Consider the following 20,239-nt stretch of genomic DNA (forward strand, 5'->3'; position numbering starts at 1 on the left):
TCTGGTTGAGGTCTTCTTCTTCTTCTTCCTTCTAAACGGTGTGCATGGTTTGAAGCCCTCGGTGAGTTTGAAACCTCTACAAGCTCCCACGCCAACGCTCTGCATTTCTGAAATTTTTTTAAACAATTTTGAAATGGCTTACAAACGCACAGACAAATCGACATACGATTATTCGGCGCACGAGCACATTTTTCCTTTCGGGCTGCGCAGTTCGTCATCAGTCGACACTTCTTGCCGACCTTTTGGCAGCCAACCACCTTATTGTTGACACATCTTATATTCTGGCAATTCTTGACGACGCTGCAACGTCCGCTGCCAGTGGTGCCACTTATGAGAGAGCAACGTTCGATTTTCGATCTGCTCAGCACTATATGTAGAAGAATTTGGGCGCTGTAAACCTTTCAGAAAATATTTTTCCGTAACACTCACGTGGTATATTCTGTCGCCTCCTTGCACAGTTCATCTCATTTAGTGTACATTCCTTGATTTTTAGGCATTGCGCTGGCTCCTGTTGCACAATGCATACCGATGTGCTCGGCACATTAATTCGACACTCGCCGGGACACTTCGATTGGCCCAGAGCGTTCGCAGTGAAGAAGAGACCTTCAGACGTCCAAGTTCATAAATTATGTTTGATAAGTATGTATGTAAGACTAGGCGAAAATGTTTCTCTACTCACCTAAAACTAAAATAGATTTACACATTTTGAGAATCCTCGGTTTATGTAAGTTTTACGGTGGTTCTCCACATGTGCCGTAGTTGTCCACTATTTATGCAAAAACTTTTTACACTCATTTTTATAAGTCTCTGTTATATTTATAAATATAATTTATTTTTTTGTTTGTTATGAAAGTCACTTACAAGAAAGATTTATTGAATTGCTGTTTTCTTTACAAAATGAATTCTTTGCTGAAATGACTTCTTAATACCTCTCACACATATGCCTTCTTTGCAGATATTCTTTTGAGTTCAATATTTACTCAAAAGACAAAAGTAAATTGACCCAATTCTTAAAAGTTCATTGCTCCTCATAATTTTATCAGAAGAAATGTCTGATTAATGTAGACTTAATTAAAAAACTCATTCACAACTAGACTGGTCATAAATTTAAGCAATTATATGCAATAATAACAAAGAAAAAAGTCTTCAACTGGGAGATTGATGGATCGAACAAGCACTGACAAAATTAAAATAAAATAAATATGGTTTAAAAAAACTAAAAACACGCTTTTAAAGCATATCAAACTAAAAAGAGAAAAATAATTCTTTGTATAAACTAACAATAATAATGAAGGAAAAATTCCTGCATTACTGTGAAAATAGCGGTGATTTCTCGATATAAAACAAGTAAGGAAGGGCTAAGTTCGGGTGTCATAATAATTAAGTGATAATAAAGTGATAATAATTTAAATATTTTTTTTATTTTTCTGTAAAATTAATTAGATTAGATCAATTTGTGTACTTTGAGTATTGAATTGGATTTTCATTTCCTAATGTTTATATTATACAGATAAGGCATCAGAGGGAATTCAAAATAGCGTTATATTGGAAGAAGGCGTGGTTGTGAACCGATTTCACCCATATTTCGAACATGTCATCAGGGTGTTAAGAAAATATTATATTCGAATTTCATTGAAATCGGTTGAGTAGTTCCTGAGATATGGGTTTTGGTCCATAATTGGGCGACGCCACGCCCATTTTCAATTTTTAAAAAAGGCCTGGGTGCAGCTTCCTTCTGCCATTTCTTCCGTAAAATTTAGTGTTTTTAACGTTTTTGTTAGTCGGTTAACGCACTTTTAGTGATTTTCAACATAACCTTTGTATGGGAGGTGGGCGTGGTTATTATCCGATTTCTTCCATTTTTGAACTGTATATGGAAATGCCTGAAGAAAACGACTCTATAGAGGTATATGGTTGACATAGCTATAGTAGTTTCCGAGATATGTACAAAAAACTTAGTAGGGGCGGGGCCACGCCCACTTTTCCAAAAAAAATGCATCCAAATATGCCCCTCCCTAATGCGATCCTTTGTGCCAAATTTCACTTTAATATCTTTATTTATGGCTTAGTTATGACACTTTATAGGTTTTCGGTTTTCCGCCATTTTGTGGGCGTGGCAGTTGGCCGATTTTGCCCATCTTCGAACTTAACCTTCTTATGGAGCCAAGGAATACGTGTACCAAGTTTCATCATAATATCTCAATTTTTACTCAAGTTACAGCTTGCACGGACGGACGGACAGACGGACGGACGGACAGACGGACAGACAGACATCCGGGTTTCAACTCTACTCGTCACCGTGATCACTTTGGTATATATAACCCTATATCTGACTCTTTTAGTTTTAGGACTTACAAACAACCGTTATGTGAACAAAACTACGGATATAATACTCTCCTTAGCAACTTTGTTGCGAGAGTATAAAAATATGTCACAAAGCACACCACGCTTTTCTCTCAATAATGCAGGAATTTTTCCTTCATTATTATTGTTAGTTTATACAAAGACTTATTTTTCACTTTTTAGTATGGCATGCTTTAAAAGCGTGTTTTTAGTTTTTTAGCTATATTTATTTCTAATTTTTTAGTTTGATTTGTGAAACCCCAAATTTGTTAAAATATGAACTATGACATGTAGTAATGGTTAAGTACATAAATAATAAAGTATATTCCTGATATTTATGATGTCCCGCGGGAACCAAAAAAGTAACGGTACGAACTTGGCTGAATCCATTTCTATTGTTCTTGACTAGCACTTATAATTCAAGCAGTCGACCCGGAAAGTAGGTAAACTAGGTAGGTGGGTTGTCTCATTTTCCATTTTTTCAGGTAGAGGGGTTCAAATATTAGGTAGGTAGAATATTTCTTTGTGTATTTTAAATTTTTACGAATTCTTATTTTATATTGAAAGAATCTATTTTTTTATGAGATTTACCAATATTGTGAAAAATAAACGAATATAATTTAAATCCTATTCTCCGCCATTAGATTCGGTGACAATTTTTGAAAAGCTCACATCGACGTGACAGCCAAAGTTTAAAAAAAAGGAGTTTTCTATTGCAGTTGCTCTTCGGAGGCGCTTTGAAGACTAGTATCTGAATTTTTTTTACTACAAAAATTATAAGTATTAATTTTTTATTACCTAAAAGTCACATGTTTTACATTATTTGATATTATTTCTTCTGGTGGACGGTTATATATACATATGTATATCTATGTATATAAAGTACACTTTCTTAAGGATATACATATATTTCAGTATAAACATATGCTTTTCAAATGTCACCCATACTAGTTTTATATAGATATTGCATACTTTTAATCGCATCTTATTGGTGAGCTGCTTAAACCTACTATCGCCTTCCTACAGTGTCGCTCAAATATTCTAGGTTTCAGTAGCACTTAAAAAAAGTTACAAACAAACATACATACAAGTGAAGCTAATAAAAGCGTGTTAAAAACAGTTTTTTCTTCATCTGCAAGACTATCGAATCGAATAAGCACTAGTATTCGTTCAAAATGTAGGAATTGGAAAGGTAATTTCACGAAGTTTGTACCAGCTATATTCAAATAAACCCAACTCAACGGATAAAATACACCCCTATTGTATTAAATTCAACTGGGTAATTCTGTTCCAATATTATGATATTGTAGTAATAGATGCAGCTTTAACGGGTTTTTCAATAGGGACGCTACAAAAGGAGACCGACAAAAACCGAGGCCATGTTTTTATCCGCTCTTTTCACATTTCTCTTCATTAAAATTTGCCATTTCATCATGGAAAGACTTACGATCGAAGAAGCCGAAATTTTAAAGTTTTCTGCCGAAATTCGGAGACAGTGGCTTCAACTTTGAGACCTCTAGGTCCAAATTATGGTCATCATAATCATACTGTCAGATCAACAATTGAGCATATAGTGAAAAAATTTGAATCCACAGGCACAGTACGAAATGTTCCCGTGCCAGTTACGCAATGAAGTGCCCATAGGGTGGAGAATATTGCTGCCGCTAGCACATCAATTGAGGAAGACACAAATCAGACTCTCACACGTTGTTCTCAAGCGTTGGGCATCTCTGTGACGTCGTTGTGGCAAAGCACACAACGAATGAACTTATTGAAATCCACGTTCGGTGAACGTGTTATCTCACGAAATGGCTCGGTCAGTTGGCCGCCTCGGCCATGCGATTTGACGCCATTAGACTATTTAATTATTATTGTATTTTGTCAATACGTACGAATATCGACCGATTTATGCTTAAAAACCATTGAAAATTGGGTTCAGCGTCTGGACTTCTGCTAGCTTCCCCAGAAGCTATGAACCGCTGTAAAACTAAAGAACAGGTTAGGTTCAATAGTTGATTGCCGAGATTAAGAACGCAGCTGTACAGTCTTTTGTGAAGTCGGGTACAGTCAGAAAAATTTGAAATATTTCTATTTCATTTAATTCCAAGCACCTTCTACAACTGATTTCCGGTAAGATTTTCAACCTTATCATTTCGACATCAAAAACCAATGATCACTTAGAACCCGTACAACTAGAAAAGGCTAGACTAACTGAGGACATAAAGCTTACTAAACCTTTTGTGATCAACTTTAGATAAAAAACATCCAGCGAAAACGCAAGAACTGTTGGTAGTCCAACGCTGACCACGCTCCCGTGAAGCCCACATATACAGTGGTAAAACACACGAAGAGGACGAAGCTCTGACTTCAAGGAGCCTTTTCTTGCCAGATTGTCAGATTTGCAGGTACCTGCGATTCCGCAATCTTTCTAGTTTTTTCACGAAGTGAGTTGATAGCCTTGAACGCACGGTTAGTTGGCTCAAGTCTAGTATCGCAGTTTATTATCACAGTGAAGAGTTACTTCTTTGAAGCAGGCAGCACTCCGCAGCAGCAGATCTACTGCTATATTAAGGACAGCATCCTCGACTGGAAAAATGCTGCAGTGATTAGGAAGACTACAAATAATGTTGATAGATAGTTCTTAACAATATACTCCTCCACCAAACTTCTCCAGTAGGTTCTACCCACCCACATATTCTAAATTTCTCCCAAATATAGGTATCATCGATTCGCCATTACTCTGCAATAGCAACATGTTCAAGTTGATTTTGATACAAGAAAGTATACGGCTACCTCATTAAAGTGGTACCGAATTCTTCAACGTCACCAGGTTTTATTTTATAGATTTTAGAAAATGGTTACTACTGTGAATAGTTCAAAGTTTTTCAATAAAAAAAAACCATAACACTTTTTAAGATATATAATAACGAGTAATCCAAATAGATAACGATGAAGCGGACGTTCTATTGCCCGAACATGAAGAAGCTCGAATAGCAATTATCCGACTGAAGAGAAACAAAGTGGCGGAGGCCGAAGGATTGCCGGCCGAGTGTCCTCTGCCCAATCCACAATAAGGGAGACCCCACAATCTGTACCAACTACCGTGGGATAAGCCTCCTCAACATCGCATATAAGGTTCTGTCGTGTGCATTGTGGAAAAGATTCAACTAATTGGACCTTATAAGTGTGGTTTGAGGCGTCAAATCATGGAAAATAGCAGTAAAACGAGGAGCGACACCTCTTCGTCGATTCCAATTTCTTTCACGCTTCGATCAACTTTTGGTCAACTTAATCGGTCTATTGTGCATACTACTCGTATTCCCATCTTAAGACCCAGCACTCAATAAGCCATTCCGGCCGCAGTCGTAGCTGAAAGTGTACACGAAAACCGTCGAGAGACCATTCGGCGCCATTCGCAGCAACTCGGACTGACGTATGGAACAAAGAGTTCCAGGAAGATCTTACGTTTTCGAGCCAAATTTTGTTCAGCGATGAGGCGTAAAATTGCTGTATTTGGCACGAAGAGCAACCCGAAGAGGTTCAAGCGCTGCCATTTCATCCAGAAAAAACAATGGTTTAGTGTGGTGATTCCATCGACAACAAATTTCAACAAGACAGCGCCATTTTCCAGACATCGCATCAATTAATTGATTTATTGAGAGAACACTTCGGTGAGAAAATCATTTCACGTTTTGGGCCGGTCGATTGGCCACCAAAATCGTGTCATATTACGCCGTTAGACGTTTTTCTGTGGAGATATGTAAAGTTTAAAGTATATGAGTATGAGTATATTAAGCTTCGATTCAGGCCTTTAAGCAAAACATCACGCGTATCACTCCAAATGTACCAGTCCAAATATTCGACTGAGTCAACGAAAATTGGACTCAACGGAAGGACAATCTGAGACGTAGCCGCGGCCAACGTAGATATAATATTTAAAAAATAAATACCAAAAAATGTTCTTTCGAATGATAACAAACATTCCCCATTAAATTTGAAGTTTTTGTATTTTTTCTTTAAAAAAGTAAGGAACCTCGAAATAAATCACCCTTTATATTAAACAATATACTTAGTGCAAAATTCGAAACTGACATTTGCTAACCGATATCTAGATATGTGTGGATTGACAACGAAACAGCGAACAAAAATAGCGGACAATGGTCAGTTCAGTTGGGTTTACATTGACCAAACCAATTGAATACTGTCTGTCGGCTTCAATAAGTAAAATTGTTGAATCGGAACATCCATCCGAGATATTTGAAATGCCATTACATGAGCAATAACTAACTCTTTTGGTAGTTGTTTCTGTATCGATGAATGTTGCATCATTATGCTAACAAATCCATGAAAAATATCGTCATGCCTCTTGAACTCACAGAGACGACTCATCATTGCAAAAGGCGAATCAAACTATTCAGTTTTGGTAACAAATATTCTCTGAACATGTGGTGTAACTACAAAGAGACTATGACTGTAAACCCAGAAATGCAGTGATTAGTTATACAGCAAGGTACATATACATACATACTATGTATCCTTTCCTCTTCGGAGTATTGACGAATTCAAGGCAAACATTCGCACTCAAATCTTTGACATAACTCCCGAGATAATTTCGTAGTCACCAATAAAATTCAAAATAAATTATTAAATCCAATTTAAATGAAAATTTCCAGTATAAATGTTGGGTTTATTTTTGTTTATAACCCCGCTTTATCCCTTTTAATTTAAGTGTCACTTTACGAAACTCATAGTTATAATAATAATAAAGGTTCGACGTATTATTTTGAAAGAATAATTTTTGACTTTATTTTAACAAATATCTCTTCAAATCTACTAAAATTTCCAAATATTATCTTAATTAGTTAAATGATTCCAAAAATTTAATGCTTGATTGTTCGGCACTCGTTTCCTTATAGGTCCCTGCAGTTAACCGGACGTTGGCCCACCTTAAGCTTGCAACATCCCTTCAGATTAGAAACGATCCAATCTAGATTGAGTAATGAGAAAGATAATACATAAATAAATACAAAGTATGATTATATCAGACAACGGTACTTACTGTTACGGGGCTTTGATTGACAGTTGAGGTTACGTAAGGCGCACTGGTTAGCTACGCGACGACAAAGTTTTCCATTTCGGCTGCGCACACATAATGACGGACCAGTGGTGGTACACCTAACAGGCTTACGTGGGCATGCAGGAGGTGCGGCAGTTCTTGTTGCTGCTCTTGCTGGTCTAGGACCTCGAGTAGGTCTCCAGGTTGGTCTAGTCGGTCTCCAGGTTGGCCTAGTCGGTAGTGTTCTCCAAGTGGGTGGTGTCCACCGAGTTGGTCTAGTCGGTCGAGTTGGTGGTCTGGTCGGTCGTGTTGGTGGTCTAGTCGGCCGTGTTGGTCTAGTCGGTCGTGTTGGGGGTCTAGTCGGACGTGTTGGTGGTCTAGTCGGTCGTGTGGGTCTAGTTGGTCGCCTTGTGGGCCACCAGCCTTGGACTTCTGGGCCGGGCTGAGCTTCAGCCATTATTATTAGGACGACTAAGAGCGTAGCTCCGAAAACTGAAAACGGAATACAATTATTAATAAAGTATCTGGTTGAAAGATTCTTGAACTTACGGAATGTAAATAAATTCCTGGGCATTTTTCTTCCAATTTTTCGAACCGCTTGCTTCGATGTACTGTGAGTGTGGAACTCAACTGATGTCTTCACAACAGTTCCTACGATGTTATATACTTGAACAGATCTCACGGAACAAATGATTTCTGCTTTAACACTTGTTTAATTATTTTCAATTAAATCAATGCATTTAGTGAATGGACTGTCTGAAATGCTTTTATTTGTTTGTTGCTTCGTTTGCAGTTACCATTTTGTGTAGAACCAGATAGCTTTGTTTTCACAAAAATTAATTTTGAATACCATATATCTTTACTTGTGCATTTAGTAATAATTTGTGTTCTTTTTTTATTTTCAGCAACCTCAGGCGGAAATCGGGGTAAGTGAGATCATATACTATCTATTATATATGAAAATAATAAAATTATAAAAAATACGAAAGTCAGCCACTCCTCTCAATCATTCGAAGAAACTATTTGACAGTTTGTAGTTCGCAAGTCCGTTTAAAGACATCTTAATTTCGAAAACTTCAATTCATTCGCGTCGTCTTTTCGGTGCTTGGTTCCAGTTGGAAATACCAAGCGAAATTATGTCGCTCTCCACCTGATTTTTTCAATGTAGAGGTCTTTTCCTGCCTCTGCTTCCACCTTATTCAATACCATCAAAGTTGGTGTGCTTTTATCCGTTCGAACGTCATGGCCTGGCTGGCTTGCAAGTGGACCTTGAATCATTTGAAAGGATTTCAAAAGAAAAACAAGAAAAAACGTTAACTTCGGTTGCACCGAAGCTAAATACCCTTCACAGGTGCATTTCTCTTAGTGACTATGTGTTCAGTTTGTATGGAAGCTATAGAAATTCGTTCTGAACAATTTTTTGGAGACCATATTGTTTCCTTAAACAGTAATCCATGCTAAATTTCGTGAAGATACATTGTCAAATGTGAAAGATTTCCATACAAGCGCTTGATTCCGATCGTTCAGTTTATATAGCAGCTATATGTTATAGTGGTCCGTTATCGGCAGTTCCAACAAATGAGCAGCTTCTTGAAGAGAAAATGACGTTTGAAAAATTTTAAAACGATATCTTAAAAACTGATGGACTAGTTCGTATATATACAGACAGATGGACAGATAGACGGACATGTCTAAATCGACTCAGCTCTACATACTGATCATTTATATATATACTTTATAGGGTCTCCGACCCTTCCTTCTGGGTGTTACAAACTTTGTGACAAACTTAATATACTCTGTTCAGGGTATAACAAGACCATGTTATAGTCAAGATTCGACATATTGAGTGCAGAGTTCAATAAGAATTAGATACTTTAGGGGATACATGGGTTTACGGGTTTCAAAACAGCGAATATTGTCCAGCTTTGAGAACGTGTGGGCTCAAGGCTAGCTAGGCTAAGTGCGCCGTCTTTAAACGCGTTTTTCTCGAAATCGTGATTTTGAAGTCGGTTGGCAAGATTTTTCTGAGATTTTCATGAAATTTTATACAGGTTTTTGAGATACAATTCTTAAGGACTTCAATGAACGAGTTTTTGAACTATTGAAAAAACATGTCGCGAAATTTTCACTGAAAATTTAATTTTTTTGTAAAAATGTCTGCCAATTATCCAATTTTCAGAATTTTTCCTTCGACTAACTTAATGTTTTAACTAGAACACGTATTTTTTCACTTTAGTTGATTCTATAAGGAGTTATCCTGCCAACGCGGGCCCATTTTCTTCCGAGGGCTACCGGAAATGGCATCACTATCGCCGAGTTCAAAATTTTTTTTCCAAAAATTTCAGAATTTTGTTTGTGTGTAAAAATTAAAAATTCTAATAAAATATTTTATTTTTTATATGATAAAAAAATTGTTGAATAAGACTGTTTTTTACCCGAGGAAACCCCTGTAGCCCCTTTAGGGGGTTATATTCAGGAAGGAGGCATGGTTTTGGTCCGAATAGACCACTTATTTATCCCAAAAGTGGAAATTTATGAGCTATCACTTTAAACGAATGTTAATCCGCTGTGATTGATTCAGATTAGATCCCGTATTCCTCAAAAATTTAACTGCTTGCGTCGATAATATTACTACCATCTCTCGACAAGAGATCTAAATGTGAAAAGAGCCCGGGAGAACAGCTTTTTATGTAAATTATGTATATATTAGAGCAGGTTGAGTCAGAGAGAGCCAATAAAACGGAAATATCGCAAATGCGTGAAATGTTCTATGGATCATTCTGATCAACTCCGTGTAAAGAACTATGGGTCTAAAACCGGTTCCGAGTCAGCAATTTTTCGTGCGAAGTTATTTTTACGAATTATAAGATAATTATAATTTGTCAGTTTTTGAAATATTGCAATGAAATTAAATAGATAGGTGCATTTTGATATTCTTTCGATTATTTTTCGGAATCGGCAAGATCAGAAAACTTTATCACATATCTCTCATACATACAAGCGATTATTCAGATTTCTTAGAATATATTTTATAGAATATTTCCAGCATAACTTGATTTTATAGTAAAAAATCGACCCACTCTAATGTATATATATTGCTTTCTTTGCCTAGGCGATATTGCTTTTAAGAATTCTAAGTGTTACGTCTGTTATAATTCGTTCTGTACATTGGGTGAACCCCGAAATTTGAATCGAACTTAATTCGTTGTTACACCTCAGGTCCTATATTTAAAATCGCCTACATTGGATGAAATTACAGTTATTTCAATAAATGCAAAAGTGTGCATATATGTAAGGAGTAAAATTTGGATAATTTCTTCGGAGATTTCATCCCATGTCAAATTTCTTGAAGTTTTCTCGTCACATGGAAAGCTCTCCTACAAATGAGCATCTCCTTGAAGAGAAAAAAATATTTGTAAAATTTGTAAGGTCGATATCTCAAACATTGAGGGATATAGAAAGGCTGTCGGACATGGCTAAAAGCTCTCTAAAAATCGCTGAGACACACGAATTGATGAAAAGAGATTACCGAACAACCGAATACCAGGTCGTCCAGAAGCTAATTATCTAGTTGAATTGGAAAAAAGTGGTTTCTCCCATTAACCTTTTCGTATTCGCCTAATCTATCCCAATAGAACTATTTTCGAAACTGAAAACCAATATGAAAAGAGCATTTTCATTACGATATCCCACATCAAAAAGTCCATACATGGGTTGGTTACTCATTCCTAAAGTTGTGCTGAGTTTAATGGAACTTTTTTGGAATTATTAATGACTTTCAATTATTTAGAAAGAACAATTTTTGCAGTGAGTTAGATTCTAAATGGTAGATTGAGAACATAATACATACTAGAAGACCTTTGACTTTTTTCCTGAAATCGAATAGCTGTTTGTTGAATACTCTGTTCGTCGGGCAAGAGCGATATAAGCACCGCAAAAAGAGCAAGTTTTTTAGTCCAATTACGTACTTCGCGAACGATTCATACATAAATCATAGTTATGACCAAAATTTTAAGCATAAAACATTTTTAAAGACTTTAAATCGGTTTATTGTTTTTGTAGTTATATATATTACATACATATATTACATATATTACATATATATTTTATATATATTTACACTTATTAATTTTAAAGGCTTCAAAGCTCTTCTTAATTACAATTTTAATACATTTCTTCGCTAGTTTTTACATTTCTCTGCCTTCGCGCCAACTTTCAGCTTACCACAGCGCTTCTGTCGCGTGACACCCCAATCTGTAGGAGAAACAGTTACAACAATTCATGAAAACTTTTAATGACAACTTTTTTTAGATTTGTACTTACTGTTACGTGGCTTCGCTTGACAATTGAGTGTCCGCAAAGCGCACCTGTTGGCCACCCGACGACAGAGCTTCTTATTTCGACTACGCACGCATAGAGCTGGACCGGCGGCTGTACATTTTAGTGACTTAGAACATTTGCGAGGTAAGGCCCGTTTTACCATTCTTGGTTTCCTAGTTACGGTTATAGTTACAGTCCAAGTAGGTGGACGTTTAGTTGGTGGTGTTGGTCTTTTGGTGGGTGGTGTTGGCCTCAACGTTATTGGTGGTGGTCTTCTGGTTGGTGGTGTTGGTCTTCTCGTTGGTGGGAAAGTTGGTCTTCTTGTTGGAGGCCTGGGTCTCCATGTTGGTATATTTGGTCTCCATGTTGGTATATTTGGCCTCCATGTTGGTATACTTGGTCGCGGTAATCTCTGTTTTTGGAACTTTAAACCTACTGGCAATACACTTACAGGCAACGCACTTCCTGGCAGCGCGCTTACAGACACATCGGGCTGAGCATTAGTTATCACAAATATGGCCACTAGCAGTGTGGCACCAAAAACTAAAATATAAAAGTTGGTCTGAGAAAGGATTTTATAAAATGAAAACGAGGAACTTACGGAGCTTAAATAAATTTCTGAACATAATGCTGGAAATATCGCGACTGGGAAGTTGAGGCTCAATTGATGTCTGGCCGTAAGTTCAGCGGTAGTTTTATACTTCGACTTTGTCTTAATATCTTTACGGAAAGAGACAATTGAAGAGTCTTCCATTACAAAAATTTTCTTTACCCTGGCTAAACAGCCATTGTTTGAGTAATAAATATTGCTTTTATATTAAGAAATGTTTATTATAATTTATTGTTTTAGCAGACATGTAACTATACAGATATACCGGTCCACACACAATAGCAATAACAACTGTGGTAATAATAACATTAAGATTTGTACGGCGTCTGCCTTCTTCAAGATGTTTTTGTTGCGGTTTCTTTTATAATCAAAAAGTAAACAATTTAATCCTTTATTAAGCATGTTTTTAGGTTTCGTTGGTAAACACTTTAAAGCCAAATTGTGCAGAATTATCCAAGTTTATGAAACAATAAAGCTTTAACTATTTAAATACCAAGAATTTTTCGTCTCGTTTTTTTTTCATTCCTCCTAGTAAAAGTACTGATATTATTTGTATATTATTACTATATTTCTTCTGAAAAATGATGTACCATTAGTAAAAAACCAAATCATGCTTTATTCTAAACTATGGTTCGGAACTCTGCTTAGTTTTTTGCGCTGGCCTTTAGCATTGTCCTGAACCAGCTAGTCTTGTTCCACTTGACCCGGGCTGGACGGCTGGCCGGGTCGGCGGTCGTGATCCTTGCCTGGCTGGTCTTGGTGCAGGCGCATTCCCCTGAAATGCTGGTCTCGGTATCGGAAGTGATCCCTGCCGTACTGGTCGCAGATGGCCCAACAAGGATTGTTCATTTGCAGAGAAATATTTCAAATAAGCACAATGTGTTTGGGTCAACAATGACGAAAAAATAAAGGCGCCCAAAAAAACTAGAAAAGTTAGACTAAGTTAAAATATTTACAGAAAATTGTTTCATACTTACTAAGGAGCAAAGTGCGTTTAGAAGACATGGCGTTAACTACTTGAAATGTGTTTGAATTGGGATAGATTTCTATACTAAGGCAGGTAGTCGAATAAAATTGCGTATATTGTGTCGCTGCTATTTATATACGAAAATGTAACGAAAATAATATGAAAGTGTGCGAAGCCTCAGATAATACTATTTTTATCGCATTCATGTAGCAGACATTCCGAAACGTGCGACCTAATATTTGATAAAGAGAAAGCGAAATATAAAAATGGATTTATTACGAACCTAGTTTTTAAGCCCAGTTTCCACTTTTTTGAAGCTTTTTTATACCATCAACAGGGAATATTAAGTTGCTATGAAGTTTGCAACACCCAAAAGGAAATGTCGGGGACCCTAATTCCTCCGTTTTTGAGATATTAATCTGAAATTTTGCAGGTTTTCTTCTTTTTCAGATCGGACGGTATTTGACATATATACATATAAACTGAATAATCGAAATCTATTTCTTCTACCATAGCTATTATATTTAGTACTATTAGTCACGCAATGTCGTTAGGAATATTGTCCAAAATAACGCTATAATGTCCAAACATATTGGTGAGAACAAATTGCTCTAGCATAAAGAAGCTAAACTATCAAAATAAAGCTCTTGTATGGAAACTTTTTCATTCGTGAAGGGTATTATAGCTTCAGTGCAACCAAAGTCAACGTTTCTTCCTGTTGCTTATAATAATTTTTAACCCTCTACCAGCCGCATTCGAAAATAAGCTGAATTTAAAAATCTTCTTTTCTCTGCTTTGCGTAGTCTCCTTTTCTGTAGAAAGGTTTCTCGCTTTCCTATAATCTCAAGATGTTAAGAGTGCTTTAAAAAATCTCCACGGGGAAGGTATAAATGCAGCGATGATTGAGACAGTATAGCTAAGGCTGAACCCACACCGGGTTAGTCAATTATTGAAACAATTCGTTTCCTTCTTTTTTATACTCTCGCAACAAAGTTGCTTAGGAGAGTTTTATAGTTTTGTTCACATAACGGTTGTTTGTAAGTCCTAAAACTAAAAGAGTCAGATATAGGGTTATATATACCAAAGTGATCAGGGTGACGAGTAGAGTTGAAATCCGGATGTCTGTCTGTCCGTCCGTCTGTCCGTCCGTGCAAGCTGTAACTTGAGTAAAAATTGAGATATCATGAAAAACTTTAAAGTTTTAATACTTAAAAATGAACAACTTGTTATTGACAAGATATTATGCAGAATGATAACTAATTCCACCGATCCCGTTTGTATTCAGAAGAAGCAAGAAGATTGCTGTGAGACGGGTGGCGCTGATATTAAAAAATTTATCGATTACATAGTTATATATATGTACATTTGCTTCAATGAATCAATATAAATATATATAATGGTATATATTTTAGTATGTAAGGTTTTTTGTAAGGGATTGACCCTTCGTTTGAGTCTCTTGAGGACTTTTACGTAAAACTTGGCATTGACGGTTTGTCCAGGAGGAACAAATTCATGGTGGACGATGCCTTTGAAGTCAAAAAGGACAATGAGCATCGTTTTCTTTTTATATTTACTCATTCATCAGCGACCTCTTCCCGGCCCTCCAAAACGACCTGGTGCCACCAAAACGCACCACTTCTTGCTAAAGCAACATCTGGGTAAGCCTGCTTGTTCATATCAAAATTTTTCGATATTATACGCAAAAAAAGGCGTAAAATCTGATGAGAGCTATGCCTACTGCCCATATAAAAATTTTCCATCCGATGCCTTCACATTACAGTGTAAAAATCAAACGTAAATGTAGTTCTTAGCATAAAAGTTTGCACGGTAACTTCGGCATTTTACTTAAGACCTAAACTTCTCGAAATGGGACCATAACTGCTCAATGATCAAGACATGAAATATGTGAATCCCAGAGTATATGGCTGTTCTTTTATCGAACGCATTAGTTAATCTGTGAGTTCTTGTATTGGAATTCGCGGAGAAGAATTCTGTGATGGCAGCATACTCTTGTGCCAAAAATGGGTTAACTCTGGTCAATACTTGAGGTGTTATTATTGATATTGTTAACTAATCTACAGCTTAAGTTATGATATTTTCAAGTAAGTGGCATGAAGCATAATATTAAAACATGTTTTATATAATTTCTTAAAGCAAACTCCATAACTCGAACTCTTTAATTAGAAATAGAAATCAAATTTTGTGCAAATCTCCTTTCATAAATCGAACTTTTAAATTGACTTAAATATATTTGTTGACAGATCGCGCTCATATTTGGCATAGTAAATAAGGATCTACGCCAACTTAGCAAAATACGTTCTTTTGAAATAACATTTATCCGGAGAATTTAATTACAATTTCCGGGTACTTTTTTGCCACAATATATTTTGTTTTAAAACACTCATATCTCTCCTAAGACAAAATACTTGTGCACTCACAAGACAATACATTCCTGCCGGTTATTAACTTTGCCTATTGGCTCCTTTATTTGCGCACGTATTGTACTAGCATGCAGGTCGTGGCGTATACGTAACCTAATTTTTCGGCGATTCAAATGTGCGCTCGATAAAAAACAAACGCCACAAACAATTCGGCTGAGGAAATGAACTGGAAATTCGCGTAATTGGACTTGATTTACAGCTACTGCGTGTCACACTTTTGCCTTTGCGAGTTTTATTGCTGTGTCGACATGTGTTCGGAACGGGGTTAGCAGCCAGAGCGTTTGTGGTATTCCACATTCTAACTGCGCACATTTGACTTTTATTATATTTGTGCCACACTTTACCGCGTTATACCCTTTATTGTTTTGACTTTTTCTTTTGCACGCTTCTTCGTAATGGCAAAAGTGTAAATTATTTTATTGAGCGCCGTTATTTCTGCACCTACGCCTGCATAATTTTTGCTTTCCACACAAACGTGTGTAAATGTGTGCGTCTGTATTTTTCAAAAAGGCTCCCTTTTAAATCCCTCTCGCCTGTGTAGACTTTGTTGTTGCAAAACATTCAATGTTACGCGCATCCTGTTCGCCTTCAGCGGCATGCCTGCATATTGCCTTGAATAAAAGCAACAACAACGCGGCCATCAAAACAGATTTCGTGGTTTCTGTGTATATTTGAAAGTTAATGACGTAGAAAACAATATTTCTAAGGCTGTTTAGTGGCATATTTGCGCTGTCTACTTTCTGTTATTGCTCACGGCTGCCCTCTTCTCCCTACGTTGATGCTTGCTTGCCTCATTTGAATGGCTAATTAAGTTGCGCTTTGGTGCTTTGCACGCTTTTTTTATGATCTCAATAGTATTTTGGAGATTTGGTGCTTGTTGTTTAGTACGTTAAGTGTTTGGAGTTGAGATTTTCTGTGCAAAAGTTGTTTTAAAATTTTTATAGGGAGAATAAAATATTCTTCTTTTAATAGTGGAATTGTTAAGTATAGTATACTTCAAATGCATACAATGTAAGTTCGGAAAAGTAGGCCAAGAGAAGCAATAAGATGGAAAAATTATTACTTTTTAATAAATGTTTAAAAATTCAATTCAATCAAGTTACAAGAGAAATTTACTTAAATCGCTAAATAAGTAAAAATCGGAAAACGGGAAAGGATTTACAAGATTTTCTTACCGAAGTATTTCATTAGTAGACACGAAAAAACTCATGACCGCTCTTGTCTGTCGTAAAGATAATAAGGCAGTATATAGTTTTCGATTGCAAGTAGTAATGGTTTTGCCAGCAAGCAATATCTGGAAGTCTTCCAATTATCACTGAGTGCTTGATTTATCACTTTTACATGTTCCACCGAAGTCGAAAATGGTATAGGCTACCTCAGTATCGATTCAAGTTATAAGGTTCAATATCTCGTTAACAAGAACCGCTATATATCGTCACACAGATATGTACAAAAGCTTATTCATGACCCGAAGTCTGAATTGTCTTGTGCATTGAATACGAAGACTTATTTCCCAAGATAGGAATGGCACTTATTCGCTTTTTCGACAACAAAATTTATTAATACTAGTGATATACATTTATATAATGGTTTGTCAAAAAAGTCTTGCGGTATTTTTATTGAATTTTTTTTTTATTGAAATTGAAATGAATTTTTGATGACTCATGCCCAGCTCTTGACCGATGCTACGGCTGCTACTATGCCGGTCTCTTTCGACCAATTCAGCGATTTTATCGCAATTTTCGACGACAGGCCTTCCGGAGCGTGGCGCATCTTCGACCACCTCTACACCAGAACAAAAACGTTAAAACCATCGTTGTGCGGTGGAAATGGAAACTGTATCGGGTCCATAAACTGCACAAATTTTATTGGCGGCTTGAGATGCATTTTTGCCTTTATCGTAGTAGTACTGTAAAATATGCCGTATTTTCTGTTTATTCTGCTCCATGTTTGCGACGCTATAACTCACGAACGACTTAAAAGAAACGACAATCAATCAAACGTGTTAGCGCGTGAAATGAGCTTTCCAAAAAGGTATAGCATGACCCGATGCGACGAATAAAACTAGAACTACGCGCTTTCAGGGCCAACTAGCGAAAATACCGCAAGACTTTTTTGACAAACTATTATATATGTACATAGTTACTATAACCGCGTAAGCGGTGTCTACGCCGATAAAGAAGAGAAGCAACTCAAACTTTTAGCTGGTGTTATCTCAAAAAAAAGAATGACAGCAAAGATTGTCGTAGCATCTCTATTTTTAGCGGTTTTCAACTTGCCACTTTTACAATATCAATACCCATTTCATTTGATCCAGAGTTTGTAGGTAAAATACTTTCAAAATTTAAAGTTGTTTCATTCAGGAATTAAATCATAAGAAATCCGATATTATTCTTCAAAATACTGAATCACCAGACCACAAGTGAATAGCTTCTTATGAACCTAATCATGGATGAGATCGGCCATTTATCGAATACTAGCGATATAGATTATTAATATTCTCAGTTTATTGAAAATGAAACTATCCAACTTCGTAACGGTTTGTTAAGACTAACGCCCACTTTCAATTATATTTAGTATATGTGTAAGGATAATGTCTGCTTGTAAGACCCCTATGTAAAAATGATCAGGAATTTTCGTACAAACCAACCAAAAAAAAGTATCGAGTTTTCCAAGTGTCGTTTCGGCCATTTTTAATATGTCATGATCTGTAATTTTTTTTCTCTGTATTCAGTACAACTTTATCGTCGAAAGATATACACAAGAACAACGTTTACAAATTTTTCAATTTTATTATCCAAATAATCATTCTCGAATTGCAACTTTGCGTGCGCTTTTGCCATTTTATGGTCATAATAATCATTCACCTGTGGTCGCTAATCGTCGAATTGTGGAAAATGTTGAGCGTGGATTTTTTTTTGCAAGATCTTCAAGAGCCGATTAGACAAAGAACCGCTCGAAGTTGTAAAAATAGTGCCGTCGTTCAGGCAAGTGCTGCTGAAGACCGCAATTTGTCGATTCCAAGACATTCTCAAGAATTGAAACTGTTTCAAACCACAACCTGGCGGATTTTGAGAAAGAATTTGGGATTGCATCCTTTGTCTTGTTCTCACTCAAGAACTGAAGCAATTGAACCATCATAAACGCCATGAATTTGCTGATTTTTCCTTTGAACAACAATTAGAAAGCGAAAAAGATTTTTTTAAAGAAAATCATCTTCTCCGCAGAGAGCTTCTGCTTTCATCTGTGTGGTGCGGTAAAGAAACAAAACTGTCGATTCTGGTGCGCAGAAAATCCACAAATTATTTATGAACAAATATTACATTCACCTAAATTGACAGTTTGGTGTGGTTTTTGATCTGGTGGAATTATCGGACCGTACTTCTTCGAAAAGAAGCTGGTGACCCCGTTACTGTCAATGGAAAGCGATATAGATCGATGATCACCAGCTTTTTATGGCCGCAATTGGAAAAAGTTGATCTCGACAACATCTGGTTCCAACAAGAAGGGCCTTCGTGTTCGTGTCAGCACGAGCTACAACCGAATTATAGCGAGAAAAGTATGGAGATTTGATTATTTCAAGAAATTGTGACATTGTATGGCCTCCAAGTTGTGATTTAACACCATTTCACTACCTCTTGTTGGGTTATTTGAGGCCGTTGGTTTTTATCAATAAACCAGACTCACTGGTGGCAACAGAGTTGTCACCTACTGTGTGTAATATTATAAAAGAAAAAAATATTTGAATATTTTGAATGTCTTCCAGAAATATTTCGATAAAAATTTGATTTAGGTACACTTTAGCATAGAGTTGCGACGTAAATAAAATTATTTAAAAAAATCATAATATTTTGAGAAAGGCCCAATTTTCGAACACCTTTTGCAGGAATGTCAGCAAGAAGTCCTCAAACATTCTTTTCTAAGGCCTCAACAAGCGACTTCAAATAACCCCACAAAGAATAGTCCAACGGTAGTATATTGCACCAAAAGTTTCTTCAACAATTCATTGTTTCATTGGATGTAGGGTATGTAGCGCCACCTTGTTAGAATGAAAGGTCGTCCACACCCAGCATGCTCCAATTCAGGCACGAAGAAATCATTAGTCGAGGTAACATTATGACCGGCTTCATATGACTTTCAGTCAATAAACAGACAATTCCACTAAAAAAAAACATTATGAGACATGACCTTTCCGTCTAAATTATACAATGGATTAAATATTCACCTTAAGAATATTATTTACGAAATTTCAATTTGGCAAATCGTCGTAAACGTGCCTGCCACAAAAACGTACTGCCACAACGCACGTATGCATATACGTGTGTGTGTATGTGTGCGAGCATAATACCGCTACATGTAGTGGAGGACTGCTGCAAGCCCGTTTGGCACGTACATTTCGCATGAAACCAACACAAAATGCATGAATGCGTAATTTCGGGCGAATATTTGCTGACACGTATTTAACAGCAGTCGAAGAAAATAACATACAGTTAGGCGGCCGT

The 20,239-nt window shown here is 36.6% G+C and overlaps 2 protein-coding genes across 2 annotated transcripts in view; both read right to left on the reverse strand.

Moving 5' to 3' along the window:
• The window catches only part of LOC126759302 (uncharacterized), a 54,398-nt gene that overhangs the window by 25,128 nt on the left and 9,031 nt on the right, over window positions 1-20,239 (reverse strand). The window lies entirely within an intron of this gene.
• On the reverse strand, window positions 7,254-7,973 carry LOC126758030 (salivary glue protein Sgs-4-like). The gene is made up of 3 exons (XM_050472014.1): window positions 7,949-7,973; window positions 7,403-7,891; window positions 7,254-7,330 (listed from the first exon to the last, which is right to left on the reverse strand). Exons 1-3 carry the CDS (start codon window positions 7,971-7,973, stop codon window positions 7,254-7,256), a joined length of 591 nt encoding a protein of 196 aa, XP_050327971.1.

This window comes from Bactrocera neohumeralis, chromosome 5 (genome assembly GCF_024586455.1).
Source record: "Bactrocera neohumeralis isolate Rockhampton chromosome 5, APGP_CSIRO_Bneo_wtdbg2-racon-allhic-juicebox.fasta_v2, whole genome shotgun sequence".
NCBI lineage: Eukaryota > Metazoa > Arthropoda > Insecta > Diptera > Tephritidae > Bactrocera > Bactrocera neohumeralis.

Coding starts and splice junctions, on each gene's coding strand:
- LOC126758030 (XM_050472014.1), bottom strand. CDS start 7,973: ATGCCCAGGAATTTATTTACATTCC. Junction 7,892..7,948: donor CAGGAATTTATTTACATTCC/GTAAGTTCAAGA, acceptor TTCCGTTTTCAG/TTTTCGGAGCTACGCTCTTA. Junction 7,331..7,402: donor TCAATCAAAGCCCCGTAACA/GTAAGTACCGTT, acceptor TACTCAATCTAG/ATTGGATCGTTTCTAATCTG.